The sequence below is a fragment of the Pararge aegeria genome, chromosome 22 (genome assembly GCF_905163445.1).
Source record: "Pararge aegeria chromosome 22, ilParAegt1.1, whole genome shotgun sequence".
In the NCBI taxonomy this organism is placed as follows: domain Eukaryota; kingdom Metazoa; phylum Arthropoda; class Insecta; order Lepidoptera; family Nymphalidae; genus Pararge; species Pararge aegeria.
In genome coordinates this window covers 6,607,577-6,628,969 of record NC_053201.1, presented here as the reverse complement: position 1 = coordinate 6,628,969, position 21,393 = coordinate 6,607,577, and the positions used below count along the sequence as shown (strand labels likewise).

The following is a 21,393-nucleotide window of genomic DNA, read 5'->3' as shown; positions in this document are numbered from 1 at the left end:
ATTATGGGAGCCTTGATGTCTGAGTTTTTTGCCTTTGCTGCAAGGTCTAATGTCAAGTTTACGGACCTTTACAGGTATCAAAACCAAAAAATATTTTGTATCAAAAACTATAAAAAATTGCAAATAAAGAGCTTCACTTACAGCTTCTACAACAGAACCCGATTCTAACATTGACAGTTATTTTATGAAGAGGTATCAAAAGGGCATAAACTTAACATATGTTATCTAACAATTATATAGCCTAACAAGGGATAAAATTAAATTGTCCACCTGCCAAAGCACGGCAACAGGAAATAAGAGAAGTTTTCCCCTGTTTATTACTGCTCTTATATTATTTGGGGATTATTTTCACATGGGCTCCAATGCTCGGAGAGTTGGTAAAGCTGTGGAAGAAGATAAAATTAAATCTTTTCCCTGCGGGGCTAGCACAGCCAGGGTCCATCTGCTAAAGCACGGGAACAGGGAATAGGAGAAGTTTACCCACGTTTATTAACATTATTTGGAAAATATTTCCACTTGTGCGCCAGTGCTCTGAGAGTTGATAAAGCTGTGGGAGAAGATAAATTTGTATCCTTTCCTAGATGATTGTCTGCTGCTCATGGTAGTGCAGATGAAATTGCGGACTAGGGCTAACTTTTAGAGGAATAAACAAAAGCTATGAATTAATGGCCTACTCATCCGCAACTTTGTTTTTGCGGTTTCGGGTGCGGATAGCAACAGCAGCTGTACATAAAGCACATTGGAATCTATAGAAGAGCATTTTAGTAGTACTCGTTTTGTAACAGAGCTCTTCCGGGGAAGTAAAACCGCCATGCTTATTTTTGCCAACAAGCAGCATTGTTGCGGTCTGAAAGTGGTTGCCATTGTAATTATAGGCCCATGAGGCTTAACACCTACGCGTCATTTGGATGGATAATTTAAAAAAATCTACCGTCGGAATACGTAAAGAGGTTTCACATTTGATTGAATGTCTAGTCTTTGGCTGGTAATAAAATATTGACTCTGGAAACTGTGGTATGAAGCGTTCAGAGTTTTGGAAGGCAATTTTTCTCGGCGCATCAATTTCGTGGGTTTTGCAGGACGTGTTTCTTGCGTGCCCTGCGAAGTGCTGCTGTTTATAGGCGATTTTTTTTCACTTGAGAAATAGTAAGCGTTCTTTATGTGTACCATTTACTTCATAACGGGGACTGATAGCTGCAGTCTTTCATGGGCGGCGGTAGTCACTTAATATACTGCTTTTTTATAATTTTTATTAGTGGTTTCATCTACACTTGGAGGAATTATCAATTTTATAAATTTATAATGCATATAAAATTTTCCGGAACCGACAGGATCCGGAAATTTTCAATTCATATTAAATGTATAAAATTAATATACTGCTATTTGCATGCTCGCAGTCGTTGTGTCGTTTTCGAGTATCAAAACAATGCAACGTCAAAGCAAAACGGACTAAATGTAATTCACGTCAGAGTCGCAAATTCAGACATCCTGTTTTTTATTTTGCCAAGAACCCTTACTATAGAAGTGTCGACGAATTTTAACTTTAAACCTAGAGCCGTAAATTTGACAATTGAATTCTAATATTATAAAAATTAAGCCTCATTCGCTACCTATCTACATCTATATATCTACTCTATATATCTACATATCTACTCTGCAAAGTAAACTATATCTAAATTTGATAGTCAAAACCGACTTTGTATTATTATAACGTAAAACATTTATAACGAGCAAGCTTGTTTGCCTGTATAAGTAAATAAATAAAACACATTTCAACAATATTCCTAACCTTAAACATATAAAAATAACTTTAGACAAACAATTAATAAATAAACAATATATTATCACTGGTATAAATACGATATCTCATATCAGGATTGTCTCTCCAAAATATCGCCCGCTTCTTCGGTTGTTTTATTTACATGAGCAGATTGATCTTTCTTCGAAGGTTTTTCGGTTTTTGCAGGCGATTCCAGCTCTAACGTGACCGGTCCATCATTTTGCAAATCTACCTGCATATACGCGCCGAAAATGCCATCTGTAAAAGTAAGAAAATTATTGAGTTAAGAAGTATAGTAAAGTATTTCATTAGATCATTATACTAGCGACCCGCCCCGGGTTTGCTCGGGTGCAATGTAGATGCTAATGTTTTTTTTTATAGTATTAATTCGACGACGGCCGACTGGCGCAGTGGGTAGCGACCCTGCTTTCTGAGTCCTATGCCGTGGGTTCGATTCCCACAACTGTGATGAACACGATTATTTTTCAGTGTCTGGGTGTTTATCTGTATATCATAAGTATTTATGTGTATTATATTAATAATAATATTCAACAGCTATCTTAAAATCCATAACACAAGCTACGCAATAGCTTTCTTTGGGGCTAGATGGCGATGTGTGTATTGTCGTAGTACATTTATTTATTTATAATTGCCGAACCAAGCTGATGGCGCACCTGATGGTAAGTGGAAAATCATCGCGTACTTCAAAGTCAAAGTCAAAGTGAAATATTTCTTTATTCAAATAGGCACATAGATGGCATTTTTGATGCGTATTAGTAGAGAAACACTTCACAAGGCATGCAAGGTGCACATCCTGCAACATGCCGCCCTGTGCCGATCAATTTGAGACGTAGGCAACCACGTCCTTCACACCGGTACACAGCATTGCAACAAAAATTAAATATATATAAATTAATATATATATATTATTTATTAAAATTATATTTGCTGCTCAGCGGCAGAAATAAACATGGCCATAGTACTTCCCTGTATGAATAATTTTATAATTAAGGTGTTATTATAAGTCAAAGTCAAAGTCAAAGTCAAAAATATCTTTATTCAAGTAGGCCCACAGGTGGCACTTTTGATGCGTACATAAGAATTACACGGTAGTGAGATGATGGCGATAACCACATTCGTAAACTTAAAACTAAAGCTACGAGGGTTCCAAACGCGTCTCGGTCTAAGAAGAAGCCCACAACAAACTTAGCCGGGTAAATAAATTTGCATGCCATAGAATGGCAGATTGTAGCACGTAACTTGTTATGTTTTAGTATAAGATCAAATTTGTTAACCTGCAATCACGCAAATAAAGATTTGAATTTGAATTTGAATTTGAACTCTGCCACTAAAAGCTCTAGGTACTACTACTAAAAATGTGGAGCTGTTGGTAGTTATTAATAAAACAATTCCGAATAAGATACATTTATTTAAGCTATCTCTAGTCAGGTTTAGCCAGCATTTGCAAGTTAAGTTTTGACGACCTCTGGCGCAACGATTTCCGGCAGGGGCTTTTTTAAAACCAACTAAATTTTGCTGTCTATGTGATATAAGTCTATGTGATATAAATGGACTCGAGCCATTATTAAACAATAAAGTACGAAGCAAACAACGAGCATTTTGCTAAAATTCGCATTTAATTTTAAAAACGATCGACTTACAAGATATAATATGAAGATATGCAAGATATTTTGCTTAAGGTACGAGATCCTTCAAGTAAGTAAGCAGTTTCAAAGCACTGCACTCACTGGGAGCATTTATTTTGTTCATTTTTATTTTCTTCGGTTTTTTTAGTATGGTTTTTAACGGATGCTGGTAACATAAACGGAGTTATAGACCGAATCAAACAATATGACTTCCCGAACTCTGTGAGTTGCGATGCGCAGAATTCGATATTAGGTGGCCAATCAGCGGAAAGATATATAGTAGTGTAGTTGACTGTCTGCGCTAAGCTCTGTTTGGTGAGGAGAGGAGTATTTAAAGGATTGAAGCCGTTAGTCCAGCAGTGGGCTGTAATAGGCTGTTGATGATGATTGATGATGAATAATATTATATTTTTTCCCTGCTGATGATGAATAATTCTTAATTTTCTCTGGTACGGTCTGGTGGGCCGTGGCTAGTTACAACCCCACTGACAAAGACGTGCTGTTAAGCGATTTACCGTTCCGGTGCGATGTCGCGTAGAAACCGATTAGGGGTATAACTACCATATTCCCTACAGGTTACCTAACAGGTTTGCCTGCTTTTATAAATTTAAAAATGCATATACAAAATAGCCTGCTACCATGTTAGACAGCATCATCAGTTACCACCAGGTTAGATTACAGTGAAGGGCTTGGAGTGGAATAGAAAAAACGCGCAAAAATATGTTCGTCACATCACATTACAAATATTTACTTTTTTTTATTTTGCATGTTTATTACATATAAACCTTCTTCTTCAATTGCTGAAAACTGCACCGAAATCCGTAGCGTCGTTTAAAAGATCTAGTGTGAGTGCGCAAACCGCGGGGTCGACTTTTTTTTTCTACTTTGTAAAGATTATAATTTCTTTTTTCTTTATGTCATGGGCAGGAGACAATTATATCTCCGGGGAAAGGATATAAATTTTTCTTTTCTCACAGCTTTATCAACTATCAGCTTACAAGTGGAAATAATGTCCAAATAATAAATGTGTAATAATAAACGGGGGTAAACTTTTCATATTCCATATTTCCGTGCTTTAGCAGGTGGACACGTTAATTAAATCCCCTGTCAGGTCAGGGGATATAATCGGGGGATATAATTTTTGTCTCCTGCCCGTGTCCTGCAGTTATATTGGAAGGACGAGGCGAGACGAGGCGAGCACTTTGAAAGTAATTTTTAAACGAGATTCCTATGTGTTTGGGACGAGACTAGTAAATACTACTTAATTACATAAAACATTACTCTAATTTACGTGGAATCAACAAAAATAATTCAAAAATTGTATTTAATTTATAAAACTACAATATTGTTCGCCTACATTATTTTTCATTTGCGCTAATTTGGCGAGTCGAATTAGTGTATCGACTAGACACGATATCCTTTTTTTTAACTTTATGCACTTTCAGGTTTGTCATAAATCATAACTATGCCTAATTAATTCAGTTGACTGTAAACTTGACGCACATGTAACTGCCAACTGAAACCAAATTATTATTTGGTGTCGGGAGTTTTAAAACTTTTAATTTATTGTATTATGGTTTACCAAGAATGTATGAATATTATATTGGAAATAAGCCATGTAGCGTTCAGAGTCATCGTGGTCATCTCAACCGTCGTTTGATATTTGGGGCTCATTTCACTTCAGTTCTGCAAAAATAAACCAGTCTGTGCGAAAATTTCCAAAATAGCTATATTTTGACTTCCAAAAACCGGAACGGAATTACGAAATACTGTTGCAGGGTGCATATTAAGTATATTTCATAAGAAGTCACCCTGTATAAAATATTACATCGAAAGAAGCATATTTATTTTTCCATACAAACTAATTCAAGTGTTTACTTATGACAACTCTTTTGAAGGTAAAAGACCGACACGTGCATAGTACACTACGCGACGCGTACCTAATAAAGTGACAGAAGTGACTTTACTTTTGCATGTGATGTTAGGCTTAGGCTGTATCTGATTTCGCTAGTTAAAAACTATTAATGGTTCATTTAAAAAATTTTAGCTTCGGTTTCACTGATGATTTTCAGAGACAGTAAGCTTCTGAAGCATTATTTCGGTTTTCACTTACATATTGTATAATAGGAATCAGAACTTTGTCACTTACCTGGTTTAATAAGTAAAATCAGTTGGTGATTTTTTCCAGTTTCCAACCCCTGATAGTAGCGGTCTACTAACGCTGCTTTTTTTTAATTATCAACATAATTTTTCGTTGTAACGAAACTACAATTAAGTAATGTTTTTTATAGTACCTTTAACTTTTTCTGGTTTGTATTTACTTCTTAACATTTCAATAAAGTTTTCGTAGAATTCTTTAGAATGTTCCGATGGCATTGCTAAATGAAAATCTGGTTTATTGCCCTGAAACCCAATTTGTTATTGTTTATTATTAAATACATGACTGACAAATTATGAAGTTATGTGCAAAATAATAAAGCATTTCATAAGTTGTTTGATAAAATGAACATCCTTATATGATCCTTATATATAAGGTCCTTACATGTAAAATTGGAGTTTTGTTGCACTGCCCACTTTTATGGGCTTATGGTGGATTAGGGGTATATATATAAATATACTTTTTACGGCAATACACACATTGTCATCTAGCCCCAAAGTAAGCGTAGCTTGTGTTATGGGTACTAAGATGACTGATGAATATTTTTATGAATAATACTTACATATATACTTATAAAAGTTTCCAAGTTGTGGAAACTTTATTGGTCTATGTGATACAAAAATACGGCATTACTTTTATGTATAATTATACTGTTTGTTTCCCTTGAAAAGCTAATAAATAAATCAAAATAAAAATACAGATAAACACCCAGACACTGATAAACATTAATGTTCATCAAAAAACATTTACCAGTTTTGGGAATCAAACCCACAGCCTTGGACTCAGAAAGCAGTGCACTGCACACTGCGCAAATTGGTTGTAAGTGGGTTGATAAAACGAACATCCTTATATGATCTTTGTATATTAGGTCCTTACATGTGAAATTGTGTTTTTTTCGTTCTGGCCACTTTGATTGTATAATTACGTATGTGTAATTAGGCTTAGTATAATTTATATTCCCTAGTAGAAATAAAAGTATCCATACTTGAAGAACACTTACAGAAAACATACCAGGAGCCTTAGTAATAAACATAAAATGACTTTGGAAAAGCCATTCAGTGTTTTATCACACTCTGAAATTTGAAAGATGCTCTCTGTTGAAGTGTGACAAAACACTGCATTCAGATTATACTTATTAGTAAGGCAGTCAAAAAGTGCAGATAATAAATACCTTCCATGTGTTGTATAGTGTGAACTGACTAACACACAATACTTCAAAGTCATTATCAATGAGGGTTTTCTTCCATTTCTTTTTATGTTCGTCGTCAAATATTTTTATGCTTAAAAGTTTTCTGGCCCTGAAAATTTTTTAAAACAATATTTTAATCATTTTATTAAGGCACAACAACAAAGATGTTACAGCCACATTTAGAAACATTTCTATGAAAACTCACAACAAACTCATACAGGTTACGTTTCACAAATTAGGTTATTGAAAGATGATGTAATATAATTATTGTTAATTTATAGTTGGACAACAATTTATTATTAATACTGACTATAATTTAGCCTTGTTTATCTAATGATGAGCAATTTACGTTGTTCATAGTCCTGGCCTCTAAGAGCATTTTAAGCCAGGTTAAAATAATCATCAAAGGCAGCTTTGTAGATATGTATCAAAATCATGTCCAAATCTGTATTCTGCGTAAACTTTTTACTTACATATACTCCATGTCTTTATATTTGTCTGTGCTAGTAATTCCAATAAATACTAAAACTCCTTGCCCAATACTGCTAACTACTTCTCCATTGACTGCAACACAGCAAAACCTATATTATTTATGTGCAATTTAAAGATTGATGGTGAAATAGCCATAGCAAAGCCCTTTTTACTGCATTGGCTATGAAAGGTTCACCAAATTCATATAGATGGGACATAGCTTTCTTTTAAATCATATAAATCAATGGGCATCCACTGCTGGACATACTAGGTTTATATTTTGTTGGGATTTGTATGGTGTTGTGCTGTTGCCCTTTTGATGTTGTCTGCTCATTTAGGGTTTGGTCTACTAGCGCCATTGGTGTAAGTATAGGTTGGGATGACAGGCAAAATCCCACAGGCCAGAGGGGGGTCACTGGCCCTGATATTCATCACACAAAATTGACTTGTTCCCACCTGTGATATATTAAGGTATCACTCTTATTATATCCCAATTGGGCACAAGATATCAATTAGTTTAATTTAGGTAATAACCAAAGTAAATAAAACTCACCGCTAACTTTAGCGTTCATAACACGTTGAATTATTGCTTTCATTATGAGTTGTTAGACGTGTATTGTGGTAAGCTTAAGTAAGTAGTTTGTCTACTCTTATGAATTTAAAAATCGTGCATGTTTTCATTCGACTAATATTGACATAAGCATTAATGACACTGACAATTGACATTATGGAGGGTAGAGGTAAGGAGAGTCATCTGTGTATATGAAAAAGTGTCGTCAAAATGTATTAAATTAGGATTGCGCCACATTTGCATGTTAGAGTAGGCTTGAAAAATAAACAAGGAAGTATGGAGATACAAGGAAGTAAGGTTATATTTACCACAATATTTTGTACAACGTATGTTGTTGAAATTCTCAATAATTAACTACTTTAGTCGATAATGACATTAAATTTTTTAACTCGGCATTCTTCAATTCATCTACGATTGCTACATTCATACCATACCCTGTGCATCCACCAGCGCCATTGTGGAGGATTTTTGAACTGTTATTTAGCGCAACAACTGGACACTTTTTCAACTTTTCTCCCATATAAGATGACTCTCCTTTCCTCTACCCTCCATAATTGACATGGACATCTAAGATTTGACAGATATTATTTTTTTAATGATTTTATTCTTAAATTGATTCTGAGGATTTTGTTTAATATAAACTGAGTATTTTTAATTTTAAAAAAAACACTAAACTATTTTATTATTTTCCCCTTTGCCCCTTTCAACGACATGCAAGGATGGGCGAAGACACTCAGAAATCTACGTTCGTTGGTCCGAGCAAAAAAAACATAAAACAGCTTTATGCTAGCTTCGAACTTTCATGATCCGTTGACATTTACGGTGCGTCACAGACTAATAACCTGTGAAAAACGCGAAAAACGGCTCTTTCGGTCGTTCTTTTTTTAAAATAAATTCACCCCCCACAGCGTAAAAATGTAGTGCTTTGCATCCCTATTAGTTAAAGAATGTTTGAATTCTTTTCCGGACATGAAATATTATGAAAATGTTTACTTCAAATTGCACAATATTCGCCATGTTAGATCTATTTCAATATATTAGCATTTTACATGGCATTACTCATTGTTCTTATTAATATCACAATAATCAAAAGCAATAGGCACGATGACAGTAACAAGATATCACTAATATATTGTATTTATCAAATAATACCTATATGATTCATGTACCTATTATGAAAAATGTTTTTTTATTTATATTCTGAGTGAGATGGGTAGGTAGGTACTTACTTTCAATAAATAAAATGGCAAAATCTAGCGATTTACCATGGCAGGTGAAACGCTGAATTAAAATGATGACGTTATATAAACATAATTTTGTACCACTACAATATAGGTATTTGATAATTAAAAAAATGGAAAGTTAAAAATATTGTCTAAATAGTTTATATTATCAATGTGCAATGTAATACTCTGTGCATTCCAATAGTATTGACAATATTCTACATATTGACAATAATATTACGTATTGAAGAGTCAAATCTTGGTAAAAAATACTGTCAATGTTATTGAATGTGTGCGGGCAGCATATTAGACAGGAGGCCTGTACCCAGCAGTGGGATCTTAGTATCTGATAACCTTATTAGCTAAGTGCAAAATAGTAGGATGCGCTGTAGTTTGACAATCAATTAGTCGTAGGTACTGTTTTAAATGTTGAGATGATTAAACAAAAACAAAGTATTAATCATTCAGACTAGTTTATTTTCAAATCAAACTAAAACTTTTTACACACATTAAATAATAAACAAATTTTAAGCGTACACACTTAAGTCTATCTTAAAATTAAACACGGGGAGTGTTGTGCATCTAAAATTAAAATATTAATACCTACTTTCCAAAGTAGGATCGTGATAAATATTATCGGAATAATACTTTGATTACTCTGCATTTATCTCATAAACCTTTACAGTAAGTAAAAAGTAAAAGTAGGTATATCTATTTGTAACTTTTATCATATTAATTTACCTAATCTAGAAATATTAGGAAAACACACGATCAGGATGCAGCGACGTAAAAATTAGTTTACTTGAATACGGTGAGATTTTATTAATGTTTCATCCAAAAGTCATCTAACACTAAATAGGTAATGCAGATATAATGCAATATGAACACAGTTTTTGGTAGATCTGCGTGTAGAAATCATCTAAAAACTATTAAAGCTTAATGCTTTCCAGATAACAAAATATGAATCCTAAACACAACTGTTATAATATTACTTAATTAATAACAAAACCTAATGCACCTTCTTGCAATAATGTAAGCGATACAATACATTATTTTACCGATTTTTTACTAAGAGTATTATTTTTCAACTCAATAAAATATTTTCCTAACTTAATAAGGTCTTAATATGATGAAATCACAATTTGTAATTATTTCAAATTACATTAATTAACGCTCTAACTCGCAAAGTATCCCTTAAAGTTTGAATCTTTAAGATTGTGACATCAGTCACATAAGTGACAGAAGTCATCGAAGTCTTTGGAATTAGTAAATAAAAAAAATATGACATATACTCAGTACTAATGTCTATCTAGTTTTTTTATGGTATTTTTTATTTTATGCCATAATTTTAATAAATAACTAAGAACTGAGAGAAAAGAGAAATTTAATAAGTACCTACTTCAAATTTTCGTTACACAGTAACGTAAGAGTAGAGTAACTTTGTATTATTTTTAACGAGAAAGTTTTACTGTATCGTTTATGGCGGACAACCATTTCGGCAGAAATATGGTCAAGAATAACACATATTATTAGCTCTGTGAAGAACTACACATATTATTATTAATAATTAAAGATATTTCAACATCTTTTAGCAGCACTCAGCACCTTAAGCAGGTAGGTTTTCACCATTGCAAAATGGCCGCTGTTTGATAGCGAATATAGAAAACCATCCTCCTTAAACGTAGTCCTTCTATCCGACATAAAGCACGTGACTATTCTATGTAAGGTACCTAATATTTTATTTGAGATAAAAACATTCGTAACGTAAATTCAATTTGATATTTCTGAACAATTTACTAAATTTTATTTTAAACAATAATCGATCACTTTTGCTGTACGATTTTTCATAGAATTGTGTAACATATCTATTTAGTACACCATTGATCTTAGACCACGAAAATAAACCCGATGTACCTACGATATAAAAATGTTAACTGAATCAATATAACCTTAGTAAGATTTTAACATCAAATCAATTGTCTGAGCATCAATTGAAATATTGAAACTATATGTAGGTAATATTCTATCTAGGCATATGAGACCGTAAAAGACTAAAAACGTTACTTCAAACCCTTTGATTACCGTGTTTTTAGAATTTTAGTCTGTATCTAGGTATTTCTTCCATTTTTTCTCTTACGTTCCTTTACATTATAAGTTTATAATTAGGTACAATATTTTTTCATAATTATACATTTTCAATCTAGGTAGGTACACTAACAGCCTCGTAAATAACAACCTCGATAAGTTTACAACAAGAAGGTTACCTATAATAGCCACAACTTTTTTTGAATAAGACACTATATTTAAATATTATAGCTGGAAGGCAAAAAAGAAAAAAAGTGTGTATACCAAAATACCGGCACTGCTAGCACCGAGTAGGTTATTTAACACTGAATGATTATTTTATATCATGATTAAGTTTGAACGTGCATAAAGTACTGCCATAATAATACGTGTAATGAGTAAAAGTAAATAAACTTCTTTGTATACTCATTGAGAGTACCGGTGCGCAAGCGCAGCCCTTCGCTAAAGTTACCGACACCATAAGAAGATATATTTTTAATACTAGCTATGACCATGGACTATATTTTGCTTCTCTTTATATGTTTTTGGTCGGGTTCCCCATCCTAATGTCGTCAATATTCCACCAACTCGCATAAAGCACTTTGTGACTTATCTTCTCATATGTCTAATGTCTGGTATTCATATACCAATTACCAGGCATATGAACCAGGTGAGTTTGTTGTCAACCGCTAGTGTGTTATATCATCATCATAAGTATAAGTAATTATTCGTATCACCAGTACCACTTCAGTGCTAGGGAGCTGTATTTACGATATTTACCTCCGCCAATAAGTACTAAAATAAAATAACCACTATATGACTTAATATTCTGGTGAAAAATTATCACAATATACCAAAATATCTACTTAAACAAAAATTAAACTTACAATAGAATAACTTAATAACTAAACACACTGTCGTTCATTTACACATTCGCTTGGTTACCGTCACGTAAGTAGAGGCTGATTACCAGGAGTAGGCGAGAGGCCACATTAGGCGCGCATGAAATGAAAGAGGTTCAAGGATTTCCTGTATTAAAAGCTAATAAAGGGAATCATGGCTAAGCTCAAGACGGCTGGTCGATTAAGTAACTTTTCCAACAAGGTGCCATACGGTCATTCTCATACAAAACGGACTGTTTGACGGTTACTGTCAGAAAAGCCACTGAATAGGAGAGTCAACTTACGTGATGAAAACTGAAACTTTGTTCAAGATGAACCTATTTAATCTGACGTTGGCTCTATTTTAGGTAAGGGAGGATTCTGCGGCTCTTCCGTTGGCTGCAAGGTGACAAGACCAGCGCCGTAAAGCCGGACATGTTCTAAGTACCGCCGCCTATTTTCAGGGTTGCTCATGACTGTGGTAACAAACTCCGAGGTTTCCCTTTGCAGGGCGATAATTTTCTGTTGTATCAGCCTATTTTTGTGCATTAGCGCAATGGTTTTCCACGCCAGCTCGAGAATGACCCGGTTGTGGATGGCCTTATCGATGGCCCCTTGAGGCGCTGAGGCCTGCGCTGGGGCGGATGCTGGTGGAGCTTCATCAGCTGGCGTTGGGGAAGCCATCCACTGCAGCCTTTGGAAGCGTCTAGCTTCGCGCTGGCGGGTTAAATGCGACCCTGCAACAATAAAATAATAAACTAAGCTAATAAGCTTTTTTTAAAATAAATAAAAAAGAATTTATTGTACACCACAGATAAAATACAAATACAAAAGAGCGTTAAGATAGAAGGTACAATTTGGCGACCTTATCGCTATTTATATATCTCTTCCAGTTCCAGGCAACCATAGGCGTAAAAGAAAATGCTATAGATGCTTGTTGGGTGGTACAACATAATATATATGCATACTTATGGTATATGTATACTAGATATATAACATAGTACAACTAAAAAGTATATGGAAGATAACAATTAATATAAAGCTTGGTGTGAATTCTTTGATCTTTTTACATAACAATACACATATTATCTCCGAAAATATTCTCTCTACGCATGGTTCGTTTCGACGCCGTGCCAGGATCATCCCGAGATGCTGACGTCACAGCAAAATGAAACCGAAGGCGTATTTTACGGACATCTGTGTTATATGGTGTACGTATAAAGATGTGAGAATATAAAAATAATTTACAGATTAATTATAAATTAATGAATAAATTACGCTGTAACAGATGTGTCTGGTTTAAGCAGATTTAAGCAAATTAAGAGTATATTAAATTTAAATTGCTATATTGCTCTTAACCATTCAAGGGTTTGGTGACAAAATGTCAGATAAAAATTTGTTGCAGACAAGAATACCAATTTCCTAATACACTGCTAAAGGTTTAATACTAGAACATCATCATTGGGTCATGCGAAGCAAAAGTCTTCTACCTCTTCCTTTTAAGTCACAATATAAATAATAAAACATTTACCTACTCAAGTTTGAACAAATAAAATATGTAAGGTGGTATCTAAGTCTTCGTAATTAGTTCCACTCTCTCTGCTCCGACTCGCCAAACGTCATTGAACTACTAACAGTTTACTCTAGAGTTGTTGTGACTTTGAGAGTTTCTAATTTTATGACCTAGAAGTCTAGAGCAGCGCGTTGCACAAGCAAGCAGACTCTTATTGCCGTATCGTATAAAATAGCTCTAAAAATAAACAAAATTCGAATGATTCATAGGCAGCTCATTCTGAGTGTTTTAAGTACCTATTTGAAAAATGTTTTTCAATGGTGGAAAATAGAAAGTTTGGTGAATAAGCAATAATAAAAAATGAACTAAAAAACGAAAGTATGTATAGCAGCTGAACGTAAATGAAGTCGCAGGGAACCGCTTAGTATCTAGTGATGATAATATGATATAATATTACTGATTGTGACAATGGAACTAAAACAAGATGCCAGTGGCAATGCAGTCACGTTTTATGGCGCACAGTCAAAAACCGGCCGCCAACAAATGCAACGTGCTCAAGCCACGTGCGCTACAGGAATTTCAGTCGTATACGATATATACTTATGCATCTATATTCGAAAAAGTTGTACTACTTACTCTTCTATAGAAGAAAGCGTTAGTTGGCCGAAGTCAAGGTTAGACAAAGCAATGTGAACAACAAGCTTTATTTGCTGTTATCTGTAACAAGCAGATGGATCTGTACAGTGCAAAGACGTATGCCACACGGCACGACGTTTTTTTATGTCGTCATGCCACCTCCACCGCTCGCAACACACTTAAGAGTGTACGAGCGTATGTACCACAGTCCACAGAACTCTAATTGTAATCACTTGATTTATTAAACTCTTATTATTTTTTGACACCCGAAAAACGACGGGGCGTTATAAGTTTGACGTGCGCGGTGTTGTTGGTTGTTCATAAGGGTCTGTCTGTGGCATCATATTTCCAAAACGAATGAACCGATTCGGATTGTTTTTTGAAAGGATGATTAGTCGGAAGTGATATAGAGTTGATCTAGAGCTATGTTTTGAAAATCAGTCCAAGATGGCCACCGCCACTAAATTACATATATTGAATGTTCTTCCAACTTTCAAAATGTGTACTTAATCCAAAATTTTGTGGAGGTGGCCATCTTTGAAAGGTGATGGGTTAATATGATGATGATGATGATGTTGATTTTTATTGGTTTTTATTATTTTTATTTTATATTAGAGATTTTTTTTTATGGACTTTTCTATTTAATTATCTATTTAGCATTTTAATATAACGTAAGCTATCATATGCTATGTATGCGTCATCTTTGAAGATAAATAAATAATAGGTAAAAAAGTGTATTTACATTCTGAGTTGATTATGTGTTACATAGGTCGGGAAAAATATTCTCTAAATTCATTATAATTCCAATGACGTTATTGATATCTTGCACCTACGTAATAGTTTCAAGGAAAATGTTTTGTATATTAATAAAGATATCATAAATTCACACGAATTTGTCAAATTGTCATGAAATCCAGGAAACATATATAAATTAGGTAACAATCAATATCCCGTGGATAAACTTGTTTTTGGTACGAATAATATTTTTCATAGTACTCACTGCAATGCGTTTCGCCTTTTAACGACAACGTTTTTGTCATTTCATTCATACGGCAATAATTAATAATAATTATTGCCTAATTAATTAATTCCACTATTTGGAAACAGTGCAGTTTTTATAACTTCAGTTTTTTTTGTTGTTTTTTAGATTTTCGAACACAGATTTACCCGGTCTACGGATAATCCTCCTCAAGTTACCATGAGATCCTAATACAGCTACTGAAATAAAACAATATTTGACATGTTTTTTTTTGAATTTTTTGCATAAGTTTACACTAGTTACTATGGTTTTAATAAATGTGTTTTAGCATTTCTGGATGACTTTTGTCAATGTTTCGAGAAACTTTTTAGATATTTTATACCTATATAGAATATAGAAATATAAGAAAAATATTTTTCAGTTTTCTATACTTTAATTAGTTGTATTTATAATTGGCAGATAGTAGGCGCATCATTTGACGAAATTTCATTTGAATATAATTGATACCTATTTACCTAGTACCTATCTACCTTACTTTAGGTATCGCCTATAAGTATGGTGCTTAATTTTTGTATTTAACATTAATGTTTTAATACTTAACTGCTTCATTATTCTAGAAGTTTCAGTCATATTCGGTGATCGATCTAGTGAAAACCCAGATAGAGTCAAAAACTGGTGTGTTTATTTATTTCGGCAAAATAAGTCATTCCTACAAAGGACCGTTCTCAGCAGTAGATTAATACGCCTATGATAATGGATATCTGCTTAATCTTTGTTTCTTCTTTAGGTATTTTTTATTCGCACTTTGTTCCGCCTTAATAGATATTGTTTCCGCGGTTCTGCGAGTAAAACCTGCAATTAGTTTAACTTTTATCTAGGTAGAGAACTATGGGCCTCATAAGAAGGCTCAGAGTCACTCAGCGGGCGATGGAGGGAGCTATGCTAGGAGTATATCTACGTTATCAAATCAGAAAATAGGAGATCCGTAGAAGAACTAGAGTTACCGACATAGCTCAGCGAGTCGCGAATCTGAAGTGGCAATGGGCAGGGCACATAGCTCGGAGAACCGATGGACGTTGGGGTCTTAAGGTGCTGGAATGGCGACCCCGCACCGGTAAACGCAGCGTAGGTCGGCCCCTAACGAGGTGGACAGATGACATCAGGCGAGTCGCTGGGAGCCGCTGGAGGCAAGCGGCCCAGGACCGTGTATTGTGGAACTCGATTCGATTCGAGTCGATTGGTTGACATGATAAGGTAGAGAAAAGTACAGTGTTTTAGTCCACGTGTTTCATAGGAATCGCTAAGGTGAAGAACGCTATTCAGCATCGTTCAACGTTAATTATTGAGCATTAACGATGCTGTTATCTTTCAAAACATTATTAGTTGAATCTCCACCGTGAGACGAGCTAGCTATGAAGTACTAACAATATGAAGTCCCAGAGAAGCGTAAAATTGTTAACAAAAAAAATAAAGGCGTAAAATTACTTATTATTTTTGACGGCCGATTAGCGCAGTGGGTAGCGACCCTGCTCTCTGAGTGACCGTGGGTTAGATTTCCACAACTGGACAATGTTTGTGTGATGAACATGAATATTTTTCAGTGTCTGGGTGTTTATTATCTATATATTATAAGTATTTATGTATACTATTCATAAAAAATATTCATTAGTTATCTTAGTACCCATAACACAAGCTACGCTTATTTTGGGACTAGATGGCGATGTGTGTATTGTCGTAGTATATTTATTTATTTATTTGTACTTTAGATTTAGCAGTACGACACTACCGCGCTCCTAACCCCGAGTTAGTACTGGAAATCCCTAGAAATAAAAATTCAAAACGTATCAATTATTGCCCTAACTGGGACCGGACCCAAGACTTCGTGATCTTTATTCGAACATACTAACCACTATACTAAGGAAACAGTTATTTAGTCAGCACTTATCCCTAACTTGTATACATCAATAGACATTAAAAAAGTAGGTAGGTAGATCGGTTATTTATTCGTTCAACCTTGAACGCAATCGTTAGCGACCGTTTATTTTGCTATTTCATGTCTATTTATTTGGTCAGCATTCTAAAATATACTCAAATTGACTTACATTGTGAAAATTAACAAAGCTTTCGCATTTGCATCGGTAGTTAAAAGAATGATGCGTTCCTCCTAATCGAATGGACGATGTAGGTAGGTAGGTAACTTTGAAGTGGCGTAACTTTATCATCTATTAGTTTTTTTTTTGTTTGTTATATTGTCGTGATGATGCAGCCTAAGGTGGAGCGCGCTTGCCTAGAAGATGCCTATTCACTCTTGATTTGATTATTTATCACTAACACTATATATTTTTCCTTACATCGTTGTAAATAAAGGTAAATAAATGACATTACCATATTTTCAGTATTCATACTTCGCTGTAGCAATGCTATGTGAACTTTTTATGATAGTAAGCAACTGACAGAGGTCAAGAATACTTTATAGTATCATGATCAGCCTTATTAAAGCCCTACCAGCCTCTCGTCTACTACTATACAGATTGGCGGACACAGGTATACAAATGTTATTAAATGTTAGTAATAATGACCAAAAGTAGATAGCTTAACGTGTTCTACAAAGTTCAGAGAAAAGGTGAAGACCAAACTCGGACCCCCGAAAATAAAACACTCAAGATAAAGAAGTATCAAGGATGTCTAAGTATAATAATCGATTAAATACTAGGTACAACCTACATGAATATCTCGTTCTAGGTTTCGCCCACCCATAAAAAAATCAACAAAAACATCACCTTTTGCGTTTTGCATAGCAGAAAATCAAACAAGGAAGAGCTTTTAACGTTAAATTGGATAAAACACATTTATAGTCCTGAAATGTAATTCAATCACAAAATAATATTTCGCGACAAAGTTAAATAATAACTCATTAATAAAGCCCCGATAAAGCTGTTTTTCAACATTACGGTAGGTCAGTGCCTCATGTTGTTAAGGCTTTGCATTAGGCTACGCATTAACGAGAAAGAGTACAAACTGACCTTTTTTAAGTTTGCTTATCCTCTTCTCACACATGCTCGTAAAACACAGCTTTGAAACACGCACAAAAATAGCTCAAGAGAGTACTGATCGCGAGAGATCGACGCGTGCGAACCGTTTGAGATTCGAACGTGTTGTGGTTGACTGTCGGAGTTGAAGCGCCGGGCTGGGTTTAAAAATCGAAGGCCTGGCTGGTTTGAGTCGCGCGCCGCAGTTGCGTAGGAGATAGCGCCACAGAGCGAGATGGAAAGTTGTATTGTCATGTGGAAAATGTTGATTTCCATTTTCATGCGTTGAAAATTATCAAGAGGCAGCTACCACTGCTTAAAGGCCAAAGCACGATATTAACATATTAAATCAATGGCCAAAGCTGTATTTCAAATGAAAGCGTTTTTGAAATTTCTTGACGTTCTTAAAATGAATAATTGAAGCAAAAAAAAAAAGCATTTTATTGATCTGAATTAAATATTATCTATTATTTAAACGGATGATATCAAAAACTTAGTGAAATTCGTTGTCTTCCTATTTTGCCGGGATCTTTGATTAGGCTCGTTTCTGTTCCGCAAGATTATAAAATGATTTTAAATACTGATGTTGGAAAAGAGCATTTGTTGAGTTTCTTGCCGGTTTCTTCTCGGTAGAAACTGCTTTCCGAATCGGTGTCTCTACAAACAGACATACTAGACGTTTAAAGATCTTATAAACTGGGCCTTCTTGAAATAAATTAATTTTAAATTATATATATATAATATGGGCTACTTTATATATAAATATAATTAAATAAATAATAATAATATAATTTAAATATAAATATATATATATATACATATAAATATATATATATATATATATTTTTTTTTTTAATTATAGAGATAAATGGATATTTTCATGCTCTAAAATGCTCTAAATCACCGGAGAGGCCTGTGCTTAGCAATGCGGCATTGATAGGTTTAGGAGCATAACAATGATTGACGATGAATGACATAAATAATTCACTAAACAGGGTATTTATCTTTATATTTAATTATTTATGTAATACGAAGCCAACGTTGTATACAATGCCTTATATCTAGTACAAATTTGATAATATTATAACTTTTCTCATGCATTGTTTATCCCACCCGACTCACAGACTCTGTGAAAAAGGCAAACTCTATAAAATTTAGACGTTCTTTACCAATAAAATGGGAATAACACCTAAGAATAAAAAAAAAGAGCATTTTATTGATCTGAATTAAATATTATCTATTATTTAAACGGATGATATCAAAAACTTAGTAAAATTCGTTGTCTTCCTATTTTGCCGGGATCTTTGATTAGGCTCGTTTCTGTTCCGCAAGATTATAAAATGATTTTAAATACTGATGTTGGAAAAGAGCATTTGTTGAGTTTCTTGCCGGTTTCTTCTCGGTAGAAACTGCTTTCCGAATCGGTGTCTCTACAAACAGACATACTAGACGTTTAAAGATCTTATAAACTGGGCCTTCTTGAAATAAATTAATTTTAAATTATATATATATAATATGGGCTACTTTATATATAAATATAATTAAATAAATAATAATAATATAATTTAAATATAAATATATATATATATACATATAAATATATATATATATATATATTTTTTTTTTTAATTATAGAGATAAATGGATATTTTCATGCTCTAAAATGCTCTAAATCACCGGAGAGGCCTGTGCTTAGCAATGCGGCATTGATAGGTTTAGGAGCATAACAATGATTGACGATGAATGACATAAATAATTCACTAAACAGGGTATTTATCTTTATATTTAATTATTTATGTAATACGAAGCCAACGTTGTATACAATGCCTTATATCTAGTACAAATTTGATAATATTATAACTTTTCTCATGCATTGTTTATCCCACCCGACTCACAGACTCTGTGAAAAAGGCAAACTCTATAAAATTTAGACGTTCTTTACCAATAAAATGGGAATAACACCTAAGAATAAAAAAAAAGAGCATTACGTAAAAAATATCTAAATCCGTTTTTAAATGCACTTTTGTAGATATTGAGACAATTGTATTTATATTTGTGGACCTGCCTAGATTAGTTTTTGTGAATCTAGGCATTAAAGTATTTATAAACATTATTGTTGATCAATTAACAACCGGTACCGACTAGTACCTATAATACCAATAGGTTTTATAGGTAGTTGTTGTATTTACAAATAAATTCAGGAATGCTTCCCTTAAACTGGGGTAAATTTTTAAACATGTAAACACTAAATGAGGTGGAATCGACGCCCCTCGCGTGGTTCAACACGTGCGTGAAAATACACGTTATACATACATGTTATGTTTATTAATGTATGATGTCTCATTGTCTTCCGTTTCCAAGCGTACTTCCGCATAAATTTAATTACATTCCATTTTCCCATGAATAACTCGTGTTTATCTATTGGATCGCTAAAGTAGCTTGCGGTTTGGTACTTAAATTAAATTAATTGGATAATAAAGAATATTTATACACGGGTTTAAATGTGAGTTTCCACATTATTAAAGGAAACTACTTTAGTAACTACCTACCTACTACCTACTTTTAGTCAGTGACATTGATTTTATTGCATTTTCTTTTAGTTCGTGGACTTACGTCTTTGTGAAGGCGATAGTGGTCTTTATAGTAAATAAAGCGTAAAAACCAAAGGAACGATCTTTTCGATTCGATTCGAAAGGAACTTTGGTTTTTACACTCAAAACAAGACGAAAAAAATTAATGACTCTACCTAAAAAGAAAGTAAAGGTATTATTATATAATTTATCTATTAAATATAATAACAAAAGCTGAAAAAAAACAATCCAAAAATATAACTATTTTTATTCTGCTGTAATTTTTAAGACCTTTTCTGTCTTATTATTGGCATGTTTCAATAGGTAACAAATTAACTATTACTTTTGAAAACAGTAGGTATTTATTTAATAAAAGGGAAAAATAGATATGCATCATAATCAACTCATTACCGGCCCACCAGGGGCTCGGGTCTCCTGCAATAAGAAGGGTTTAGGTCGTAGTCCACCTCGACATCAAGCGATTCGGTGGGAGCTTGCTCCCGGTTCTCGAGCGTGGATTTTGGAACACCCTACAAAGACCTATAGGCAGCAGTGGACGTGAATCGGTTGAAGTGGTGATGAAGATGAAAGCATCAGTCAAAAAAAACAATTCCAAAACATAGACTTATTTAAATATCTGTGCCGGCTGCACTCGGGAATATCGTAGCATGTAAAAAAAGAAA

At 33.9% G+C, this 21,393-nt stretch overlaps 2 protein-coding genes across 5 annotated transcripts; both read right to left on the bottom strand.

The window, feature by feature from the left end:
* Window positions 1-1,822: 1,822 nt before the first annotated feature.
* Window positions 1,823-7,950, bottom strand: LOC120633713 (D-aminoacyl-tRNA deacylase 1). Of its 3 annotated transcripts, none has more exons than XM_039904031.1 (5): window positions 7,798-7,950; window positions 7,247-7,354; window positions 6,756-6,882; window positions 5,721-5,829; window positions 1,823-2,038 (listed from the first exon to the last, which is right to left on the bottom strand). In XM_039904031.1, the coding sequence occupies exons 2-5, from the start codon at window positions 7,255-7,257 to the stop codon at window positions 1,872-1,874; spliced, it is 414 nt and encodes a 137-aa protein (XP_039759965.1). In that variant the 5' UTR covers window positions 7,258-7,354; window positions 7,798-7,950; the 3' UTR covers window positions 1,823-1,871. The 3 variants fall into 3 exon arrangements, with proteins under 3 accessions (XP_039759965.1, XP_039759964.1, XP_039759966.1); XM_039904030.1 differs by having other exon boundaries at window positions 7,247-7,337; XM_039904032.1 differs by lacking the exons at window positions 1,823-2,038; window positions 5,721-5,829; window positions 6,756-6,882 and having other exon boundaries at window positions 7,243-7,337.
* Window positions 7,951-9,583: 1,633 nt separating this feature from the next.
* On the bottom strand, window positions 9,584-18,290 carry LOC120633689. 2 transcript variants are annotated; one of them, XR_005659204.1, is made up of 3 exons: window positions 18,135-18,290; window positions 14,133-14,213; window positions 12,589-12,720 (listed from the first exon to the last, which is right to left on the bottom strand). XR_005659204.1 is itself a non-coding variant. In XM_039904003.1 (2 exons), exons 1-2 carry the CDS (start codon window positions 18,166-18,168, stop codon window positions 12,326-12,328), a joined length of 429 nt encoding a protein of 142 aa, XP_039759937.1. In that variant the 5' UTR covers window positions 18,169-18,290; the 3' UTR covers window positions 9,584-12,325. The 2 variants fall into 2 exon arrangements, 1 of the variants encoding a protein (XP_039759937.1); XM_039904003.1 differs by lacking the exon at window positions 14,133-14,213 and having other exon boundaries at window positions 9,584-12,720.
* Window positions 18,291-21,393: the final 3,103 nt, after the last annotated feature.